This window comes from Anomalospiza imberbis, chromosome Z (assembly GCF_031753505.1).
Source record: "Anomalospiza imberbis isolate Cuckoo-Finch-1a 21T00152 chromosome Z, ASM3175350v1, whole genome shotgun sequence".
NCBI classification, from domain to species: Eukaryota; Metazoa; Chordata; class Aves; order Passeriformes; family Viduidae; genus Anomalospiza; species Anomalospiza imberbis.
This window is the reverse complement of record NC_089721.1, coordinates 62,612,270-62,632,672: the sequence shown is the minus strand read 5'-3', so window position 1 is coordinate 62,632,672 and position 20,403 is coordinate 62,612,270. Positions and strand designations below refer to the sequence as shown.

Here is a 20,403-nt window from a genome sequence, read left to right as displayed (position 1 = left end):
ATTATGAATTTGGCAGTCTTTCAACGGTAAGAATAAAAATTATATGTAATTTCATCTCTCAGTAGGTTTAATAACTATGAAGAAAATTATTAAAATTAGGGAAACTTGAAACAGTGAGTTTTACTCACATTAGTTTTACATGTCAGTAAATTAATATAGGAATATTTTAACTATTTTTATTTTTTTATAACTAATATATGACATTAGTTCATATAAGCTTGATGTGTAACTAACTTTCAATGTAAAGTGACACAGAGTAAATAAAACAGAGTTAGCCATTCTAACATCTGTCATCTGTTTTTAACATCAGACATGGGCATACATATTATTGTCCAGATTACTGCCAAAGTCCAACTCTTTAGAAAAGGCACATTGGTATTCATGGGCACTGTGCCTAAATAGTTATGCAGTAAATCAAATGCTGCAAGAAAGAGAAGGGAAGGAAAAGAGATGATAATTCAATCAAATTACAGAAACATGGTTCAGTGATGAACATTTAGGGTGTCCTAATGAAAAAAAGAAATAAAATAAATATGCAGAAATTTATGCTTTAAACTGACTAGATCAAATTGGCTTTGAACTTCTGCCATTTTCAGATCAACTAGCTTACCTTTGGTACAATAAATAAAGTTAAAGGAGTAGAAGGAATTCTAAGGTGTCACCTAATACATCTCTCTTCCAGCAAAAAAGCTCTGTTATCCCTGTGCCATTTTTGACACCTGATCAAGCTGTGGCATGTCAGCCAGCTGCCCTGCAACAGTTGTTGTGCAGCAATTGTGTGCTTATGTATTATTAGCCCACTGCAAAAACACTGTACCAAATTAACACTTCCTAAGGTAAAAGCAGTATTTCATCACAAAATCTCATTTACAAAGGATTCAGTGCCTTATCCTGGCCACCTACCACAAATAAGTTCAAATTGCATGTCCTCTGATAGTTCAATTATGATTTGTGTTTCTGAACTTACTAATAGCTCTCCACAAATCTCTTATCTCATAGGATAAGAGATTTTAGACAAACAGAATGTTCTAACATCTTTCCAAGGTTTCCAAAAATGTCTATTTATTTTCCTGAACATTGATTTTATTTTCTTAATTCAGAGTGATTCCTAAATAAAATGGGGGTTCAGTTTACATCCACTTATTTCTCACAGTAAAGGGGAAGCATTTTTTCAATACCTTTTTCATTGACATCAATGCATTAATAAGCAAGAACAGTTCTTACCATACACCTGGAATTTTTTTCCATTCATTCTGCCAAGATCTTTGAACTGTGTACCAAACAGCTGCACATATCATAAATCAGTTTGACACAATATGTCTCCATCTTGCGTGATTGTTTCTTTCCTAAATTAACTAAATGACAAGTCCAGATCTGCCTTACTACATTAAACACCACATACCTGGGATTTTTCATTCAGCAGTATTTTCTCCTTAAGTGTTCTCAATAAACTACTTGGACTATCTGTGTGATTAAGCTGTTGGTAAATGCCTCTTAGAGTGCTATCAGCAGTATACTAACTGGTGCAGGAAGGATTCATGATTGCAGCTACATAAAAATGTGCTGCATTTAAAGCAGCCACTTCAATCAAACACAAGAAAAGAAGTTCATTGCCCTTCTTTTATTATTTCTGCATAAGGAATATCCAAATGGAGAGAAGCAAAGATAATTCAAAGGAGGCATGAATTGTTCTCTGTATCATGGCCTCGGTGAAACGGAAAGCAGTCTCAGGGCCTGAGAATGCAAACATCAGTTAAATGTAAAATATGATAACACAGAAGACACAGTATTTGCATTCAAGTATTTACAAGGTGTGTATGTAACAACACATTCACCAATTCCTCTATTGATACACTAGCCCTGAAAAAGGAGCATCTGGTAGTTGTGACAATCCATCAGACTGTATTAGACTGTAAGATGGGAGATACCCTACTATTATAGATATATTTTTCAAGATGCATATCCATATTCATTATTTAGTAATGCCTAATTATAAACTGCAACTAGATTTTTTGAGCAAAACACATACTCAAATTTAAAAATACAAATAAAAGAGAACAGGAAGGGTGTGAAGAGATGCACAATAAGAAAGGACAGGAAAAGTAGGAAAAAGATACGTCTTTTTAGTTTACAACTGGTTGCTTGCTATTTAATATAGCTCATTCTCACCTCCTTTTTAGTAATCAATCTGATAATCTATTAGAATTATATTCTAAAAGAAGTTTTCTTTAATTAGCTCTTCTAACAGGAAATGTTTTGTTTAGCTGTACTCCCATCTCCTCAGAAAATAACTACCAACAAAAAAGTCACTTTTGTCTTTGTTCCACCCAGTAATATGAAGTAGATAATTGTATTTTTGGCGATTTTCCCAGGAGCACACTAGTCAAAACAAATCACAAAAAACTTTACAAAGGTCAGTTCAGAGAATTAAAGCGCATACAGATTATTTCTTGTGGTGCATGTTACACACAGTATTCTGTGAGCAATATGAAGCTTCCCTCTGTGAAAGTATGATTGTGATTTCCAGGCTTTAATATAAACACATTTTCTGCATGACTCCACTTGTTTAACCCAAAAGGCAAGTCTAGGAAAAACTGAACGCTGGAAGGAGAGAAATTGGTCAAGTTGTATGACCTCATAAGTCAAGATCCACCATGCTAGAATCAGTAGTTGACATTGTAAGTAGCCTTCAGAGCTTTTTGTATATGAAAAACAAATGCTTCCTAAGACATCACAAAAGACATTTTCCACAAAGAACATCTGAGAACCTTTTACCATTATTAGTGGGGAGAATGAGAAAATAGACACAGGATCATCTATGGGTACCAAGAGAGGTGTGCCAGCATCTAGAAGTAACAGAAGGCAGTAATAAAAATAGGTGGGTTTATAATCTGTTTTAAAGCCACTTTTCAAAAATAATACTGTTGTTGTAGTTATGGCAGTTGAAAGTAAAATGTATGCTGTGACATACAGTCTGTTTTTTATAAGGTCAAATCATACAGTCTAGAGAGAAAAAATACAAGCTTCCAAATCTCATGGCCTTTTCTAAGCTTTAATTTGTGCTGGTTATGTTCTTAGTCTAAAAGTTCAGTTTTCTCTAACATTATGTCCAAACAGTTTTCAGTTTTATTTTAGGCACTGTTGATACTGCAGTAAGAAGAACTTGGATTGAGAATGACATCTTCTTATGACACATGCAAATGGTTTCAGATTTTTTTTGTTTACAGATAGGTCACTACAAGAATAAACAAATTGCAAAATTCCCTCCTGTAAATTAATTTTAATGACTTGTAGAGATTCTTAGAAGCATTCCCTTGGAAGGCACAGATGTGGTTGGTTGTAACTGTGTCAAATTAGGGTATTAAAGAAAATACTTATGCCAAAAACCTTCAAGGGGCTAGACAAATTTCCACTCCACCTTTTAAAGATACCAGAAAGAACAATTTCCAGTACAGAGCATAAACTGAGCTAAACTTTAATGGTAAATAAAATGTGATTACAAATAAAACCTGCATTGTAGAAAAGTGCCTACTGACTAATTTCTCCTTGCTTATGTGACCATTAAATTCCCTTCCTTTAAGGAAAACTGCTTCTTGGTGAGAGATGGTGCTATCCAACGACATAAACCCCATCCTTACATCACTTTCCACAACACTTTAGTCAACTGCAGGGAAATAAATGTTCATTCTGTTCCCTTATCCCAGTAGCACTGAATTCCTTGCTTTTGCCTTCTAAACTACTATTGTCCTAACACAGAGGAGTTTTAACACAATAAATCCCTAAGCATCTTCTCTGAAGTAATTTCAGAGAGCTTAATCCCTAGTAGAGAGACTGTCTTGCCTCAGCTTAACAAAACAAAGTCTGAAAGCTGATAAGCATGGTCTTATACACTTAGGTGACCCCAAGGAAATAAGAAATATTACCTGTGCCAGAGGATAACACCGTCTCAATACCAAGTGGACATAAAACAGGACACATATTAAATGGGAGATTGTAAGCAATGATACAATTATTTGTGACACAGACTTTGAATAGAAGCAGAAGTGATCTCTGGTGTTAATAAAGAGCTTACCTATTTCATGCAAGGTTTCATAAATCATACAAATACTGTCATACTGCATCACAGCTTACAAAAGTAGAAAACATGACATAATGGTTAAGGACACTGATTTCTACCCTCTGTTTGTAATACTTTTCAGAATGCAGGTCTTCTTTACAGAAAAGCAGGAAAGAGATGCTGCATTACCATTCCTATCTTTCCAAAAGCTTCAGAATGCAATGCATTATAAATTTAATAAATGCAATATTAAATTATTACGTCAAATTTGAAATAAATCTGCAACTGCCTTCGGAAGGTTTAGTTTACAGTTCATATGCTAAAATTTAAATTAGTTACAAGTGTCTAAGGAAAATATATCCACTGATTAGTACAGAAGTATTTCCAAAGCTTTTGCTAAGAGGCAAGACAGGGAGATCTGCTATGCCATACTCTTGTAGTTTTTCAGATCATTGCTAATAGAAACTTTGAGCAATGTCAGCCAGCAAGACTAGTTTAGCAATTTTCTGAATATTCTTCTTCACTGGAGTAGTCATGCTAGTATCTTACAGACATACCCATTTTGTAGCTACTGATGCCTATTAGACATCCAATGCTGGTCATTGTATTTTCACTACAATCAAAATGCTGCAGAAAAAGTGTTTGCAAGAGGGCAGGCATGAGGATTACTCACTTGGAAACCCAGCAAAATCTATGAATGTCACATAAAGCCAGATCTTTTTGTACTTGTACCTAAGGAAAAAAGACAACTTCCTTTTCTAACAAATGTTCTTTCCAAACAGATTGCTAAACCAAACTGGATACAGAGTAACCTCAGAAAAATTTACTGCAAGAGACTTCAAGAGCTTTTGCAGATGTGAGTGGGAGGCAAAACGATCAAACAAAACAAAACCAATAGGGAAAGCTCAGCCAAGAGCCTATATGCTACCACAGAGACTTGCCCAAAGTTCAGTTCAGAATTTATGAAATACAAGGCCACAGCATGGACTCCAACTGTAAACAATATACCATTTATTTCAAGTTTAGTGTTAAAGAAACAAATTAAGAAAATAAGATAATTGCTATGGATTTAATCTGGGTTGATTAGAAGGGCTTTGTAGCCCTCTAATCTCATGAACACTGCCCACATAATATCCTGACAGAACTTTAAAATGCGCCACATCTTTCTCTTGCTGCTAGCATACACAGTACTTCTACATTAACAAAACTTAAATAGTGAATCCAATTTAGGAAATTATTTTACTTACTTGAAAACTAAGAGTAAATTACGTAAGATATTTTAAAACCTTCCACTTATTTGTATGAGCATGTTTCTCTTCCAGTTTTAATATGACAGATAGTTAATATTTTTCTTCAATTACCCAGCTGTCAAACTGATTTGTTTTATAATTTGAATTTTTCTTGAGGAGGCTTAGCAAGCAAGCAAAATCAAAACAAAAAAATACCCTATAGCCTCACAGAAGAAAGAGTTTAGATATGCCAGCTCCTAGAAACTATGCACATTAATTAACAAATAGAATAGTTATACAGTTTATGAATAGTTAATGATTGTATAACCACTGTATGCAGTATATAAATAGTTAAGGATGGTATAAATTACTTTATTTGCACAATTTAAAATTGCTTTAACTTCATGATGCTTTGGTAAAGATTTAAAAATAGAAGAGTTTGTTTTAGAAATTAAGTATATTAATCTATAATTTGTGCTTCAAGATAAAAAGGAGTGGGAAAAGAAGCCATGATCTCCCTGTACAGTAAGAGAATAGAAAAAGTGAATAATTAATAACTCAGACTGCAAACACAGCAAAAAGTTGTGAAGTTTTGGAGAGAAGGGAAATGACTTTGTGGAAATCAAGTTAGCCTACAATGAAGAAAAAAAAATCACAATTTATAAAAACTATGCCTCCCCAATGCCTTGACATTTCTTATAACTTGATTTTTTTGTTATCGAGTAATTTTTTGTTTATATTACTAAAAAGTTAAAATTTCCCAAACAAATAAAAATTAAAACCAAGCAAAATCCCAAGACATAACCCCCCCCCCAAAAAAAAACACCCACAAAAAACAATCAGAGAAGGTATCACTAGTCTGGTTTCTTACCAGCACCAGTGATCTTCACCAAGCCATCATCCATGTTTCCTTTCAAGAACTTCTACTTTACCAAGGCACACATGGATAGAGCAGTTAGATCCATGACCCACAACTACATTGCTTAAACATACTTTTTTAAATTTTCCTAAGGGAAAAACAATCCAATGACCTTTTCCATTCTTTGGTCAGCAACTCGAGATATTAACATGAATTATTATTCTGCTGGAAACCATGACTGATTTGCATTCTCTTATTTTAGAATACTGCTTAAGGATGATGTTAATAATTTTCAAATTAAATACTTTGAGTTACTGGTACCTTTTCCTAAAAGATGAGTAATTTTAATAAAATTCACTGAAAAGGAAATAAAGCACTGATTATTTTTTTGAAATAACAGAATAAAATTATGATTGTGGCATAGGGAGGCTTTTCAAAGAGGTAACAGTTGCATTGAATCCAACTTCTGTATATTTTCACAAAATTATTTCTCCTCTCTTAAATATTTGTTGTCTAGAATAGCTCTATCATTGGGAAAAAAAAAGCAAATGATTCACTTTGCACAAAAAGCTGCTAATCTAGAACAAGCCCCTTCCAAGTTTAAAAATATTATTTAGATGGTCTCAGAATATACACATTTCACAAAACAAAACAGTGCTAATACATAGAATACAAAATGTGAGACCTCTGACACATACAGATGCCAAGAAACAAAGTTCTGAAAATTCAGAAAAGGCATTGAAAAGTACTCCTGGGTTTTTGAACTTACCTTGCAAAATTCTGTGAAATAGCACTTTTTCACCAAATGTTACTGAATCAGTTTTTAGTCTCAAAATTGTTCCTTATAGTACTTTTAGTATATCTTCATGATTCAAGCCATTATTTTTGTTAAGCATCTACCATTATTTTTGTTAAGCATCTACATATCACCAAATATTTGCAGAACCTCACATAAAAGGAAGGGCAGAAAGACATGCCCAATGCAGTTTAATTTCCCTTTTACCATATCCACATGAAGAAAGATAAATGTCCTGACAGACAAATAGGCATCACTTTGATTCCACTTACCACTGGCTGATTGCAAAGGTAACGGCAAAGTTCTCCAATGTACTGGATAACAGTCACATTGTACCTTCTGCAGTCGTTCCAAAACTGACTAGCTGAGAACTTCTTTTTTAACACACAGGTTGCACCTTTATGGAAACAGTAGGGAAAATGAAATTAGGCAATTGCTCTGTGTGGCAGCTTAGCTATAAACCAGAACATCTGAGGGACTAAGGCAGCCTCACACAGAAAACTATGCAGTATTTAAGCTGTTTTATTTGAAGACATGTATTCAAACCTGGTAGACAAAGAAGGCAGAGGAAATCAGCCTCCTGGCTGAGACAGCAATGCAATAGATCAGAGCTGAAAAATAAAAAGTCAGCTTCTCTTCTTAAAACACTGTTGGTGTTGTAACATTAGAGTTTAAGAGTTTAACCTGAACTCTTGTGTTCAAGCTTTTAGCTGAAAATACCCAGAAGATTCAGGCTGATTAGTAAATCATGTGGCTATCACTAAAGCCTTATTTCTCAAGAAAGTATTCATTAATGCAGATTCAGACAGAATTAATCCATAACACAAGGATCTTTCCCTTGCTCTGACTTGAACTTGATGCATAAGGAAACAAAGTGTTTGCCATGGAGTTCCAAATAAATCTTTTATAAAAGAGTCATTGAGGACACCTATATTGTCTCAGTAATACATTTGATTTACTGCCAGTGTCAGACAACAGTATGCAAATCAAATGCATAAAAAGTTATATGGGATTTAAAAATGCATGAAAAAACCTGTACAATCTGTAGTAGTCAATGTATTTATCAATATTTTAAGTTCACAAAATACATTTTAATTCTATTCTACTGTACAATGCTTAGTTGTACATACACTAATGCACCACACACGCTGCCAAAATACTGCATATGTCCTTAACTTCCTTTTGACCTAAATATAAAGAAGTCAAAACATTTGTGATGCAAATTACAATAACTAATTCTTCTCCACAGAGAGAGCTTGTAAAGATCCCTACAAAACATTCCCTCTCCCCAAAATGCACAACTATTCCAAAAAAAACTACTCACTGAATTTGAGCAAAGCATTAGCTTCCCGAGGGGTAGTGAATCTAAGCGTGTTTTATACATTTTTATAATAATTAATTCTCTATTTACAACAAAAGCAAACAAGCCTTACCCAGCTGAATGCATCCACCAATGCCAAGAAGAGAAGCTGCACTGTGATAAAGAGGCAGAGTAATATAAATGATGTCTTCCGAAGAAGCACCAAAAGCCCACAGTCCAGCAGCTCCTTTAAGAATCTGTAAATGACTAATGACTGCTGCCTTTGGAAGACCTGTAATAAAATCAAAATAATGCATTAAAGCATTTAAAGGGAACCTGCGTATAAAGTCTCTAAAATTATAAGGGTCAATTCTTACTTCTGTAACCAAATTGTCAACCATCTTTTTAGATGGCCATAAATAGACAATTGGCTGTTTAATACAATATTGCACATTTATGTACACGTAAAGATTAGCCAGTTTGTAACCTCATCTCTTTGTTATTTAGTTTGATGTCACATCCATTCAAATAAGTGGAAACATGAAGAAACTCATAGGTTTGCTGCTAGAAAATTATATAAAGCAAGAAGGGACAAAATATTTACTGTAGATATGGATTTCTTTTAACATAAAGAGGCATCACACCAGATCTTAAGGCAAGAGTCATAGTGATTGTAAGGTAAATAAGAAAGGTATGGGATCTACATGGAGTAGGCCACAGAGTGGGAGCTTAAGAATCATGTATCTATTTGTTTTAGAACTCTACGCAGTCTATGACAAATTAACAAAAAAGAAAAAATTAGTGAGAAGACCACATGAGTTAGGTTCCTCTGAATGAGCTTCTTCAAATTCAGCACAGCACTTTCCTTCAGCAACATGCAGACTCACAGTCAAGGGCTTCTTGTGCTACTACTCTGGTACCAATTCATCCGAGTATGGGATGTGATCTTGCATAATATACATGTTCTCAAACACACACACAAATTTCAGTCTGAGTCAGGGTGATGATGAACAGTGAGAACAGTTCAATACTTCAAAAGATGTAATGATTCATAAAGTTTTCTCACCTATTCTTGCAAAGCTATTGTACATTTGAAGACTTAGCTAGAGCTGGAAGTATAATCTGTGGAGAGTCAAGCTACCCTCCAGGCTATTCCACTTTTCTACACTAAAGTGAAAAGCCTAGGTTGCCAGTAAATTGCTTATAGCAAGAAGTTTTCTACAGTCTTGAGTTTTTACTTCTGCCTTTACAGAGAGATTACTACAGACTGTGCAAAATACTCCTTTCTTTTAACTAAGATTATCAGTCAAAACATGTGCAAATATTCAGTAAATCAAAATTAGTTATTCCATACTCTTCAGACTAAACAAACCTTATTATTTTAGTTACATAGTACACAATAGAAATTCAATTTATATTTATGTATTTCATACACAGTTTCAAAAATATTTTAGATTATACATATCTGAAACTTGAGACTTCACACAGATACTCTGACTCTAATTGTAAGAACAAAATCATCCCACCTGAATAATTCTGTACTTTTTTTTAGCTAATTTAACTCCCAACTCTTAACAAGCAAGCTTAAGCATATTTCTATTAGTAATGTTACAAATAAAACCTCATCTCTTGACAATATTTATAACTTCCTAGCTTGTTTATTGGAGACTGATGTTCTTATTTCCTAATTTTTCCTGAGAACCTGAAGCAAATGAATTAAATTACTATTTGTATGAAGGAACAAAGCCTCAAACCACATATGCATTTTCAGTCTTCATGTGGCTAAAACTGTTGTGTTCAATTGAATGAGAATGCCAATCCACTCCTCTTAAAAACAATGCTGCCTTTCATGTCAGTGATCAGGTTTTTTTAAGTCTTAGCTTCTTAGCTGCTGGAGCACAATTCAGACATCTGTTTCTAAACTAAAAGGCTAGTAACTTAATCCTATTTTCTGTCTCTACAGCGACCTGCATAAAACATGACTTAATGAATGAAAAACAAATGTCTATTTGTGTGTTTCAAGATTCTTTTTTAAAGTTCTAGGTAAAAATCTTAATCACATTAACTAGGCAGTGTTATGTGGTCACAAAATACTATCTATTATGATTGTAATCTGACCAAAAAGGCAATGTTTTATAAACACCTTAGCTGTGAAGTAATAAGAGGTAAAGCCTCTCATAGTATTTGTACAATGTGGCAGGAAAAAATAAAGAGAAACCTGTAAACCACCGAATAGAAACACAAGAAATGTAGGCAATTTTCTATAGTAATGCTTCTAGATGAGAAACATGACATTTTGCTATTGATTTACTAGAGTTTCAGAAAAATCAAGTTTCTAGATGAAAGCTGAAGGAAAAGATGGACTCTTTAGAAGATCTGTACCTGTTGTTCCCGAAGTAAATATATATAAAACAGCTGACTTGAGGTTTTTGGCAGAGCGTCGATTAACTGGAACAGGGTCTTCAGATGCAGCTTCTATTTTATCTAAAAGGGTATGCACATTTGGAAACGTGGAGTTCTTGGCCATTATCCAAACGCTAACATCTTTCTGAAGTTTAGGAAGAATTTCTTCCAATGTCCCAAGCAAATCTTAAAAATTAACATGAAATAATGTTAATTCCATTATGCCTTCAAAAACACTAGAGAATAAAGTACTTTTCCTCTTGAAGTTTTACTTTTTATAATAGAAAGAGAAATGGAAGTTACCCCATGGATACAGATTCAATAAAATAACAATGAACTAGAATGAAAATCCACTGAAAACAAGCTATAATGTGCTAAAAATACTGCTGATCCCACATAGTCAGATGGTCCACTAGCTCTCAAGGCAAACTTGTGAGCCTTGATTCCTAGCTCCTACTGTCCACATGATTTTAGGTAACCCTTAGTCATTGTTAAGACCAGAAGGAAATGTGGTTAAGTTTCAACTTCAAATAAATCTTGAAGAAATCCATGGAGGCAGATATATACATAATTAATAATTACAGTACAGGTTTCCTCAGATGCCCTCAACAGCAATCTCCTATGGAGAACTAATTTTTTTTGAAAAGCACAGAAGTAACTAATTTAAAAAGAAACAGCAGTTTAACTAAGTTTTATTCTGTTGGCTTATCAGGAAAGAAACAATGAGAGAAGAGTAAATAAAAAAGTATTTCTCAGAGTAAATAAAAAAGAAAATATGTAGAGAGGCCAATCTTTTAATAATCTATTTGGTATTTATATTTTGAAGCATTTTTACAATGTCACTTTCGCAGAAGACTGCACAGTCATTAAAGTACTAATCCAGGAAACATACCAAGAACAAGAACAATACTGTTTCCAATAGAACTCATTTATACCTAAGGGCTTTGATGCATCTCACTCTAAGTAATTCATCTGACAAATATACCTGTGGGTATAAATTTATTTTATTATCTCAGTTTTTATAATAAATAAAGTTTAAAGAGTAAACTTTGAATAAACAAAGTTGAATAAACTTGAATAAACAAAGTTGACATGACTCACCCAGAGCCTCACAATGAGGCATTGCTAGAGCCAGCATTTGAAACCCTGATGTCAACTCCAAACTCACTTCACAAATAGAAAATATGGATACCATATGCATAAATTTTATGCCAAAACAACTGAAGATTTTTAATCTTTTAGAAAGCTGCTTTAATAATGACAGACTGATGTAGTTATTTTAATTAATAACATACAATTGCTATTACAGATATACAGCCTACAATAATCAACTAAACATGTTTTACAAACCTAAAGCCTACAGAATACAAGTTTTATATATTTTATGAACATTTAGCAAATAGATCTGACATAGTGCAACGTTAAAAATTTTATTTTCTAACCTCGTACTACTGCAGAATAATTCAGGAAGCAATCACCCAAATAATTTTAAAAATCTGAAAGATGGATAGCATCCTGTTTGAATCACTGGAGTACAGTCCCACCATAGACAGCAACAGAGTGATAAATTTTGAATAAAAAATAATGTCAAGAACAGTTGTATTAACTGCAGGAAACCTGATGCTATGAATATCAAGGTTCATTGGCATATTAATTCTGTCTAGCTGTGGTATTATGGAATTATTGCATATTTTTGAGCAATAATATACAATTTCTAACACGTATTAATAAACCCAGTGTGATGGAATAACTATGTATATATTACTTTCTTATACTGATTTTTGTCTTCCTATTATGCATGTACATCTCTCAAATGTACTAAAGATACCTTGTGTAGAACCTAGCAGAAGAAACAGCGGTGTTGGAAGTAGCTGGAGCTCTATTTCTGTTTTCAAAAATAATAAGAGAATATAGCATTCTCTGCCATTCTCTATTAATGCACTGGCTTCATCTGCAATGCAAATCTGTCAAAAAGAAGAGGATTTGCTTCTTTTTCTTTTTCCCCTTTTTCGTGCGTCAAAGGAAGAAAGATGGGAACTATTAATTTCAACCCTGCAGACACACTCATTTAAGATTCAAGAATGACATGAGGACACATTTTCCTTTTAATAGACTGAAACATATTTACCCAAAATAGTTAAGATTAATAATCATATTAAGCATACACACACTCAATTTTTTCTCCAAGCACTCACTCTTAAAACCAATGGCTCTGGAGCTTTTTACTGCTATTCAACAATTAAATGATTACACAGCATAATTTTTCTTCTGTGCTCAGGAATCTAGTACTTGGAACAATACATGAACAGCTTGTAATCAAAAGTTACCGTGAAAGAAACTTCTCAGTAGATAGCACAGAACAGTAGAAAAAATCAATTATTTCCTGAATAAAAAAGGTGAGTTAAAACCGCTGTATTCAAAGTGCCACAAACTTAAAGTTACTTCTGGAATATACATGAGATGGGATGTTTGGAGGTGACTCTCAGTTGTACTAACGTATTTCCAAATAATAATTCTAATGATGGTCAACTAACATTTTGTTCCCCAAACAGAAAACTTCTGTACCAGACATTGTGTAGGGCTGTCTGTCTAGTCTTTACATATCATCTTTTCCGCCTGCCAGGAAGACACAGCACTCTTGTAGAGCTATAATTTGTATACTTCTAGAGCAATTACAGTAAAGCAATTCTGCTATTTAAACTTGGAGTTTTACTCAAATAATACTTACTTATTTTTTACACTATGAAAGTATATTCAGATTTTGGGTTACTTGTTTTGGGAGAAATGTCTCCTCATAAAAAATTTAGCAATTTCCATCTGTGCTGATTACATTGCTTGTATACAAACGTTTGCCATTTGGCTCCTACCAGGAAAATATATCTGGAATTGATCAGGATGGATATGTTTTTCTGCTTTTGATTGCTTTTTTTCTCCTCTTACTTTTAAAGCATTATTCAGTAAAAGTTTGTGAAACTGTTACTTCATATTCACATGAATACATAACTCAGTTGCATCTTTTGAGAAAGCAAGGAAAATATGTTTTGAACTACTGTCCTAGGCTTCTTGTTGCACAAAGGTTTTTTATGTTATTTTCTAGCAGAGAGATCATGCAGGCTGTTGGCAAGGACACAGTCCCACGCTGATGAAAGGAATACATTAGATTATGAGATCAGTTTGTACTGAACAGAAAGTTACTCAGAAAGAAAACGCCATGAAATGATTCTTACATAACTTTGATGTGTACCCTGGCTGATATGCTCAGGAAGTTATATCAAGTCCGGACTCTTCCACACACTGTCTGGCCTCAGAAAGTAATTGTTACTTGTACTTGATCCCCCAAGTGACTCAGCTTTTCACAAAGTAGTAATAGTAGAAAAGTCAGCTGTGGCTCAGGATCAGTGCTGATATCTTGAAGTGCCACTGAAGGCAGTAAAAGGTAACAAAATATAAATCACCTTGCAAATAACACTCAGCTCTTTTTTCCCCTCAAAGACCATCTGGGACAAGACACACTAGAGTAAGAGCAAGTGATCAGAGAGATATGGTGTCTAACAGAGCAGGTGTCTTCCACAGGTTTTCTATGGTCCTCTTGTACTAAATGTTTAGGTCTAAATAGCTTTTTATTCCAAATGGATAAGAAAAGGTTGTTTCAATAGAATCCATTCTTTTTTTTCATTCAGAGACTAACATGATGGATGAGACTTCTACTTGTATGTAACATCAAATGACCTTAATTTACAAATACAAAAAATACATTGCTTACTCTCTTTCTCCAGGATATAGACATGCTTCTGTCTAGCTCAGAATACACTCAGCAGCAGCAGAAAGCACTGCTAGTGCCCCAAGAGTAAAAACTTCTGGCCAGAAAAATGCAATACAGCTGGGAGATGTACCTCTGTACAGAACTGCAAAATCACAAGATGGCTGTGAATAGAAGGGGCCTCTGGAGGTCACCTCGATCCGATCACCCTGCTCAAGCAGAGCCACGCAGAGCAGGCTGCCCACACGTGTCCATGCAGCATGTACACTCCCTTAATAGCCTTTGTTATCAGGACTGATGTAAATCAATCTCACGGAGTTTAAAAAGCAATCCTTTAACAGCTGAATCCTTGCATCAGAAGCCATGATGGCAATCTGGGATGTCCTGCTCTTCCCAATAGGAACAGACTAGAGATGCACTGGCAAATAAATTCCATTAGTGCATTTCTGGTGGGTCGCTAAACTGTGTGTGTTGTTTAGTAGTATTGGTGATACAGATACTGCTATAGATACAATGATAGAACACATGCAATATAATCCCTTCTTCAAGCAAGTCTTCAATCAATAGGAATATTTGCCAAAAAAGACATAGTGCCTTAAAACATGTCTTCATTTTAAGCAGTGCCTTACCTCCTCTGTTTAACCAGCAGCTTTTAAACAATTAAGGGTGGCATAGTCTGGTAACATTTAGTAAGAATGAACAGCTTTTGAAAGAGAAGAGCATACAGTTTCTTTCTCTTTTACAAGTTCCTCATTGATTTACAAGTTAGTTAACTACTGTTTTATTTAAAATGCAGTTTAAAACTCTAGCTTTTGAATCTCTTTCAAGAAACATTCCCCAAAATGGGAGTGGTGAGAGAAAATGTTTCTGGGAATGGAAGTGTGAAAAGGTTAAGCAACAAATTAAAGTAAGAACTTAATACTCTGGGAACATAGCAGACAAATGAGAGTAGTTAAAGTAACAAAACTCTCTCTCTCTCTCTCTCTCACCACGGCAAATGGAATTAGTGGAAAGGAGCAGAAAGACTAAATACTGGCAAGTAATAGAATCCGTATTTGCCTTTTAGCCAGAGTCTGGATAAGAAGACAAAAAATTTACTTGATTGCACTAAATTAATTAAAAGAGCATCAGTGTCATAGAAAAAATACCGCCACACTTTTAGAGACAGCCATTTCATATAAGAAACCAACAAGAGAAAGAAACCTTGAAGTTTCTATAACATATTTGGGGCTTAAGAATAAAACATTCAGTTTCTGAGTTCATAGAATACATTAAGGCAAAATCAAACCCACAAAACTTAAATACTACTGAAACACTCTGAACTAAAGTTAGAAAAAGCAATCCAAGTATGAGAGAATTGTCAGATCAGAAGAAAGTCTGATTCCAAGTGCTGAAGCAAAGACAAGATATTACTAATTGGATGGGCTTACCAAACCACAATGCCTGACAAATATGCAGGCACACAACAAAAGTCAGGAGTAAAAAATGGCATATGAGAGTGATCTTACAAGAGGCACCATGAAAAATGGAACAAGGTATGGTAGACAATGCAACCATAAATAGTATCAAGCCTAATTGTATGGAGGCATCACATTTGTAAAAAATACAAGTGTTTTTGAAAATGAGTTACAAAAAAGCTTCAAGATGCAATCATTTCACACAAAAGGAGGCTACATACCATTCTGAGCAGGGAAGATTTTGCCATAAACAATCATCAGTGGGAATTGTTTCAGACAGAAGCTGAAGTTTCCCTTCAGCACAAACGAAATCTTAATATTAACTAGATATATAGTAAGATATAACAGTAGAACCTGTACACGGGTTCCTGTTCTAATGTGCTATTACAGACAAGAATTTCAAGAGCAAATTTGGTCTTGCTGAACACAGGAAATCAAATTGATAAGGGGATAATTCCTCCCATGCTGCAGTCTTGTATAAGACCAAAGGTAATCCAAAACACTGAAGATATAGTTTGTAACTACTGCAAGAAATAGAAATGCTAAGTCAACCTGCATTTCTTTGTGGAGGGTGTATAACCTATATATATTTAAAAGAATTTCACTATCCAAAAATACTGCCATTACATACTATTCTCTGATTTAAAAAAAAAAAACAGTCTTATTTGCCAGACACAATGCTTATCTATGGCAGTGATAAATACTAGACCACAAGTGGATTGGTTTTGGTGTAAATACTTAGAAAAAAAAAATATACCATGTTCAAACTATCCACACTTCTGTGAAAATGGTGCCACAGGAGGAAAATTAACAACTCATGTCTCTTGATGAAGAAGAATCCCTTGATACTAACAATAACACTGTATGAAAAGATGTTTAATAGACCTCTAAGAATTATGTAACTGACTGTGCAACCCCAGTGTTAAACATTGCTGTGCAATTTTTATAAACATTAGGGGGAAACTATTACCTATAATAATTAGGTTCAATACATTTCTTTCAAGAGTGGTATGAGTTAGGCCTCATAGTCACTGGTCTGTGTATAAACTTTCAGTTGCCAAATCTGGACTCCTTTTGAGAGGCTCCTGTATGATGTGGTCAATAGGTGAAGACCTAGCAACTTTAACTTCTTTCATAGATAAAAATAAAAAAGAGCCTCTTAAGTCTTGAAGAAAAATACTGAGAAGGCTCATTGGAATGGCAGACTTTCAGCAGAGCCTAAAAACCATAAATAAAATAAGAAGCCCAAAATGTAAAGTACCAGCTGAGCAATTAATTTGTTCATATTTCTGTTGTATCAGCTGTCTGCACACAGCTCTTCCCTTGTGAGCAGAAGCAGACTCCCAGAAGAACCTAGTTCACATAGTTGCTCTTACTATCAGCTGCTGGTAGCAAATTAAGAGCGGAGAAACACAATTCCTAGCCCAGCTCTGCAAATGCTTTTTTCATCCATTAGTTACCCCTAACTTAAATAAAAACTTCTCTCAGATACAAGCTTTGATCCAAAGTTCCTCCCTTTCTACAGTCAATAAGCAGGAAGAGCCTGAACATTAATTCCCTTCCTCAATTCATACACTTAAAAGTACATATTCATAAAAAGGAGCTAAACAAGTCTTTTTAAAAATTAAGTAAGAAAGCAACATGAAAAGCTGTCTGTTCAAAAGCCTTGTTATTATGTATTTGGATTATATTTAAATTTGCTTTTGTTTCATTGGCTTGATTTAATTACCAGACACCTTAAACTAGCAAACCATATAGAATCAGAATAAGATTCATAATTTAAAAATATGTAACAGAAAAATCTTAAATGCATTTTTGAAAACACAACTTCATAGCAGCAGAGAACAGATGGAAGAAAATTCTATCATTTAGGTGTCATGGGTGTAAAACCCCACAACTTGTGTAACAGCAGTAAAGCAAGAAGGTGTGCAACAGAAAAAAGGCAAAGGAGACTTGAAATAATATTTTTAAAGAGCTGGGACAACATTAATGTGCAATATTTAGATATATTTTCTTCCAAACAAGTGTCAAGCTTCTGTGTATTCTTTGAGACTTGCAGGTTCACTTTCACTTCATCATAAATGAGTTTTGGCAAGTTTATGTTTTGGATCTGTCTTCAGTTTTTACATCTATTTAATTAAGCCCAATTTGAATTTACAATGCCTAGGATGCCTATAACAAGATTTTAAATTATTTTGAATCATTCAGTAAAAATGTAATATTCCAGAAAGTTGCACCACACACACCATACCATACCTATTCAAACACAGCAATCTCTTCTACAATCCAGTACCAACAGTGAGTTTGTTATTATGAATCAACCTTGTACATACTCTACTCCTGAAACTTTATTCTTGGAAAACTGTCCTACCTCTGCAAACAGTTGAACAGCAGAGGCTCTGCAGTCCAAGTTTAGACCTTCCAGTTTTGCAGTGTGTTTGATCAGTAGATGGATGGGCAGGTAGTACAAGAGAATAAAGGACATTACTTAAGTAAGATTAAATTTGACTATTTGAGAAGTAATGGAAAATTATTCCTAACAGGTAATTTTAATGCTTTCAGAGACACTTTTACTGACAAATTAAACACTTGGAACAGGCTGTACTTAGATCTCGAAAACTCTCCTGCAATACACATTTTTTAAGAAGAGGTTAAATGGATGTTCACAAAGCAGGGATATAATTGATTCTGCCTGAGAGGCTGAAGCTTTATAACATCTTGAAGCCCCCTCCAGCTCTGTGTTTCTTTCATTTTGTGACCATCTCTAAATCAGGTTTCCAGCAAACGATCAGGAGGGCCAGGTATGTGGGAGATGTGACATTAAAAGCTTTGGATGTAGGAATGAGTAGTATACCCTACCTGCTCCCACAACCAGTATCTTGGGCTCACAGCTACTGACACAGTGCAGGAGAGATCTGAAGCGGACATTGAAGTTGAGGAACGCCACCACACAGCCCAATTTGGCCAGTCCGAACCACACGTGGATGAAGTCTGGCTCATTCCCCATCAGCAAGGCCACCGTGTCTCCCTTCTTCAGAGCCTCATGCTGCAGGAAGACCTGTGCTATCCTGTTACTCCTCCGGTCCACATCTCTGTAGGTGTGAACGGTCCCTTCGTAGATGAGGAATGGTTTGTGGGGCTGCTTCTCCGCCAGCTTCACAAACTTGTCCAGGACGGTGACAACCCTCCCTTGCAGCCGGTACATCTCCATTGTCAGCCCATAGGTCAACACTTTGAGCAGGTATCTCAGGTCGGCCCAGAAATAGGGGAAGAGGAGTTTCTGGATGAAGTGCAAGGAAAGAATCCCGACAGCAGCCCCCGGTACCCAGGAGGGCGGCACTGGGAGTGGGTAAAGGTCGTGCCAGCCACACATCTCCCCGCAGCCGGGCCGCCGGGCACACGGCCGGGCAGGGTGCGGAGGTGAAGGCCGGCACGGGCTGAGGCTCTTCCCGCCCTCACCTCCTCCGCGGCGGGACGCCCGGACCAACACCGCTCGGGAGCAAGGGAGACGGGGAGCTCCGACGGCACGGCACGGCACGGCCGGAGCCCCCGCCCGCCTCAGCCTCGCCGCACCTGCGGGCCGGCCCGGCGGGAGCGGAGCGGGAGTGCCTGCGCTGCCCGCGCAAGGCTGAGGCCGGACACCTTCTCCCCCCTCGGCCCCGGGACTCACGCACGGCGCCGGGCGGCTGCTGCTGCCGGCGAGGCGACGGCCGCTCCTTGAGCCGGTTGCATAAGGTGCAATCTCCCGCTCACCCCCGTCGGGCGGCCGCAGCCCTGGGTTGGCTCCCGGGGAAGGCGGCGGCGGCCGAGCGCAGGAAGCCTCGCCCCGGGCCGAGGCGGCGGCTGAGCGACCTCCGGGCGCGGTCCCGGGGAGGGCGGTGGGAGGCGCTGGGGGCAGGTGGCTCCCGCCGGCCGCTCCCGCACCGCCCCGCGGAGTCGGGACCCGCTGGTCCCCGGAGCTCGGCCCCGCCCTCAGGCTTGGCCCCGAAGGAGTGGAGGAGAGCCGACACCTGAAGAGTTGAGCTGTATTTCCAGGTCTCTCTAGTTCTGTTTTCTCGTGTTTTACCACTAAGATAGAGGCCTGACTAGATTAAGAATGTACATACACAGGTCTGTTATATGAACGCTGACTGGACATGCATTGAAAACAAATTCAAGCAAATTTAATAGTGCAAAACTAGATTATTAGTAGATTTCATGCCTCTTTAAAGGCGATACTGTCAGTAGGCTCACAGGTTTTTATTGATACTGTAGTGCTCCTTACTTGCAAAGTGCAGTAGACGTGTATTTTCTGTCCTAGCTAGCTGTAAATTTACAGGAAGAAAGAAATATTTAGGTTTTCAGGTGATTTCAGAATCCCTTCTTCCAGAAGGAGATGTGAGAATAGAGAGTTCTAGCTTAATTTTCTTAGGTGGAGATAACTTAAAGGGCCGGTATTTAAAATTTCTTCAAAGAAACTAATAGGCAGATTAAATGCTGCATTTACCTGTGCTTAACATACAAAAACTCACCGTAGTTATTTGACTGACTAGAGTTTGGCTG

The 20,403-nt window shown here is 36.4% G+C and overlaps 1 protein-coding gene across 2 annotated transcripts in view; it reads right to left on the bottom strand.

The window, feature by feature from the left end:
* SLC27A6 (solute carrier family 27 member 6) overlaps positions 1–19,711 on the bottom strand; it is a 37,456-nt gene extending 17,745 nt beyond the window's left edge. The window contains exons 1-4 of one of the 2 annotated variants that reach the window (XM_068177318.1): positions 18,721–19,711; positions 10,624–10,830; positions 8,375–8,533; positions 7,214–7,338 (exon numbers count right to left, since the gene is read on the bottom strand). In XM_068177318.1, the coding sequence (XP_068033419.1) occupies positions 7,214–7,338; positions 8,375–8,533; positions 10,624–10,830; positions 18,721–19,234 (1,005 nt within the window). In that variant the 5' untranslated portion in view covers positions 19,235–19,711. The remainder of the gene's footprint in view (positions 1–7,213; positions 7,339–8,374; positions 8,534–10,623; positions 10,831–18,720) is intronic. The other variant, XM_068177317.1, reaches the window with a different exon arrangement.
* Positions 19,712–20,403: the final 692 nt, after the last annotated feature.